The following is a 3,005-nucleotide window of genomic DNA, read 5'->3' as shown; positions in this document are numbered from 1 at the left end:
CTCCCCCCTACATGTACTATGTATTGAATTCTAAACTTTTACTAACAAACAAAGCTGACTATCATAAATAATGCATGATTAAAGGAGGAACAGTTTTTTAACATTGGAATAGAATTTGTCTTTATTTGCCTGCTAGCAAACAGGAAATGCAGCTTTCTTTCAAGAGCAGCACTGAAATATACTAGTCTATGGTAGAGATACAAAAGTATGTAATTGGAGACATTATGGTAATCGAAATTTCCATAAACATGAGATGGACTTCATCCATTATCACATCACACTACTGTACTTCTGGATACCGAATTAAAAAGAAGCAAGAAGTCTAGTATACATTCAGTTAAGGACAAACATTATTACATCTCTATATAAAAGAATCATAATCAGTGAAGTTGGGCCTGCTTTTTTCTTTTCTGTTTGTTCAGACACAATGGATTTCCTAGAATGGATTGTCACCATCATAATTTTGACAGAATTTCTCTTAGGAAACTGTGCCAATGTCTTCATACTTCTTGTGAACTCCATCAACTCTATCAAGAGAAGAAAGATCTCCTCCGCTGATAGAATTATAACTGCTCTTGCCATCTTCAGAATTGGTTTGTTGTGGGCAACAGTAATGAACTGGTATTCAACTGTGTTTATTGCACATACCTACAGTGCACAGATAGGAGTTTTGGGTAGAATTACCTGGGTTTTAAGCAACCATTTTAACAATTGGCTTGGGACCATTCTCAGCATTTTTTATTTGTTTAAGATAGCCAACTTTTCCAACCTTCTATTTCTTCACTTAAAAAGAAAAATCGAGAATGTTCTTCTTGTGATATTTTGGGGGAGTTTTCTGTTCCTGATTGCATATCTTGGAGTGGTGGACATCAACAAGACTACTTGGATGAGTGTTCATGAAGGAAATATGACTTTGAAGAGCAAACCAAAGAATATCTCAAGCTTTGCAAGTATACCTCTCTTCAGCCTGATAAACATAACTCCATTTTCTATATCGCTGACTTGTGTTTTGCTCTTAATCTACTCCCTAGGCAAACATGTCAGGAATATGAAATTCCATGGAAAAGGGTGTCAAGATCCCAGCGCCATGGCCCACATAAAGGCCGTGCAAACCATGGTCTCCTTTCTCTTGCTATTTGCCACATACTCTGTCTGTGTAATTGTATCAGGTTGGAGTTTGCTTAATGAACAAATCTTCTTACTTTGCATTGTAATTGGTACCTTTTACCCAGCAGGTCATTCTTGTATCCTGATTTGGGGGAACCGGAAGTTGAAACAGGCCCTTCAGTTGTTTCTGAGGCAGATGAGATGCTGACTAAAAAACTAGAAGCCTTCAGGTCTTTAGATGAGCAACACAGACAGGGTAGTTTCTAGGTCAATAGAAGTGATGAAAGCATTAATGTTTTTTCCTCCACTATTATTTTCAGAATATATATTATTAAGGGATATCTAAAGCCATCTTTAGGAAAATCTCTTTTCCAAACTGCTAAACAAAAGGATATATGAATGCATTTTGGTGAGAACATAAAGATAAAAGAGATTGAAAATGGCATTCCCACAATCACTGCTTTCTTTCAGGCAACCTAATTATAAAGAGTATATGTATGAATAACGTATATTTGCCCTACTTGTCCTGTGTTACCTTCTATTTCGGTTAAAGTCTATGTGTGACTGTGTTTCCAGCACATTTTTTCATCATCTTAGGTATACAGTGAATTCAGGTTTTGATGTTTTAACCATTTGTTGATGGCAGGAGCATTCAATTCTAAATTATTTACAAAACATACCTGCCCATTCTTCATAGTTGTCCCTGGTTCCCTTCCTACTCCACGGAGTCTCCTTTTACATCTTCATGTTACAAATATCTACAGCTCAGTTGTCTTCCATCTCCTTCCCTTGATACCTTGCTCTCCCTACAAACATGCATGCATGTGCTCATGAAAGAGAGAAAGAGAAAGAGCAAATTAAATGTCAGTCAACTTATGGGAGAAAGCATACAACATCTGTCTTTCTGGATCTAGTCCAGTTTTGAGTAACATGTTTTTTTTTCCTAAGTTTTTCTGCAAAAGTTGTGAATTTTTTATTCTGTATATGTATTAATTTTCCTTATCCATTCATCTGTTGATTCTAGTTCTTATTTCTAACAGATAGTGAAGCAATACACATGATTATACAAGTGATGTGTCTTTGCTTGTTGACTTAATTTCTGGACATACGCTCATAAGTGAATCATAAAAGCGGTTCAGTTGTTTTTTTTTTTTTAATTTTGGGGACTTTTATATAGATTTCTGTAAGGACTGCTCAAGTTTACATCCACATCAACAGTGTATACATGCTTTTTTCTCCCAAACTCCTTACCAGAGTTTGTGGTGACTTTTTTCTTAAATTATTTATCTTTTTAGATTATAATATAATTACATCATTTCTCTCTTTTTTTTCCTCCCTCTAAATACTCCTATATACTCCTCCGTGCTCTTTTTCTAATTCATGGCCTCCTTTTTTACTAATTGTTGTTGCATAATATATTTATATGTATGTAGACATAGATATTAATAAATATATATTAGAACCTGAAAAGTTTATATAATGTTACTTGTATGCATATAATAAGGGTGGAAAATTTGGTTCTGGATAACCAGCTGTGTTGTTTTTCTCTTGAAGATTGTTTCTCCAACTGTCAGCACTCTTCACTTGCCTTTAGAGATCCTGGCCACTTTCTGAGAAAAGGTTTCATCAAAAAATACAAATCCTTGTGTGTTTTACAGATTTATAAACTCCTATAGAACATGAAGGACAAGAGTTAATGAAAGAGCCTAGTGTAAATGGGAAAACGTTACTGTGATTTGCTGTCCAGAAAGATTCCCAAGACTACAGAAACCTTAAAGGCTGTTACCATGGCTTTGCTTTCACAACTAGATTCAATGAAAAGTCCCATTGCCAAAGGCACTGTATGCTTTCGCTGTAAAACATGGACAAACCAGGCTGAAAATAAAATGAAATTCCTC

The 3,005-nt window shown here is 35.3% G+C and overlaps 1 protein-coding gene across 1 annotated transcript; it reads left to right on the top strand.

The window, feature by feature from the left end:
• Window positions 1–427: 427 nt before the first annotated feature.
• Window positions 428–1,315, top strand: LOC129679714 (taste receptor type 2 member 120-like). The gene has a single exon (XM_055611096.1). The coding sequence runs from the start codon at window positions 428–430 to the stop codon at window positions 1,313–1,315; it is 888 nt and encodes a 295-aa protein (XP_055467071.1).
• Window positions 1,316–3,005: the final 1,690 nt, after the last annotated feature.

The sequence above is a fragment of the Psammomys obesus genome, unplaced genomic scaffold (genome assembly GCF_907164565.1).
Source record: "Psammomys obesus unplaced genomic scaffold, mPsaObe1.curated_primary_1811, whole genome shotgun sequence".
Taxonomy (NCBI): Eukaryota; Metazoa; Chordata; class Mammalia; order Rodentia; family Muridae; genus Psammomys; species Psammomys obesus.
Note: the sequence above shows the minus strand (reverse complement) of the source record. Positions and strands in the feature narration are given on the sequence as shown.

Excerpts from the sequence above, each read along its gene's own strand:
- LOC129679714 (XM_055611096.1), top strand. The coding sequence starts at position 428 with ATGGATTTCCTAGAATGGATTGTCACCATCATAATTTTGACAGAATTT.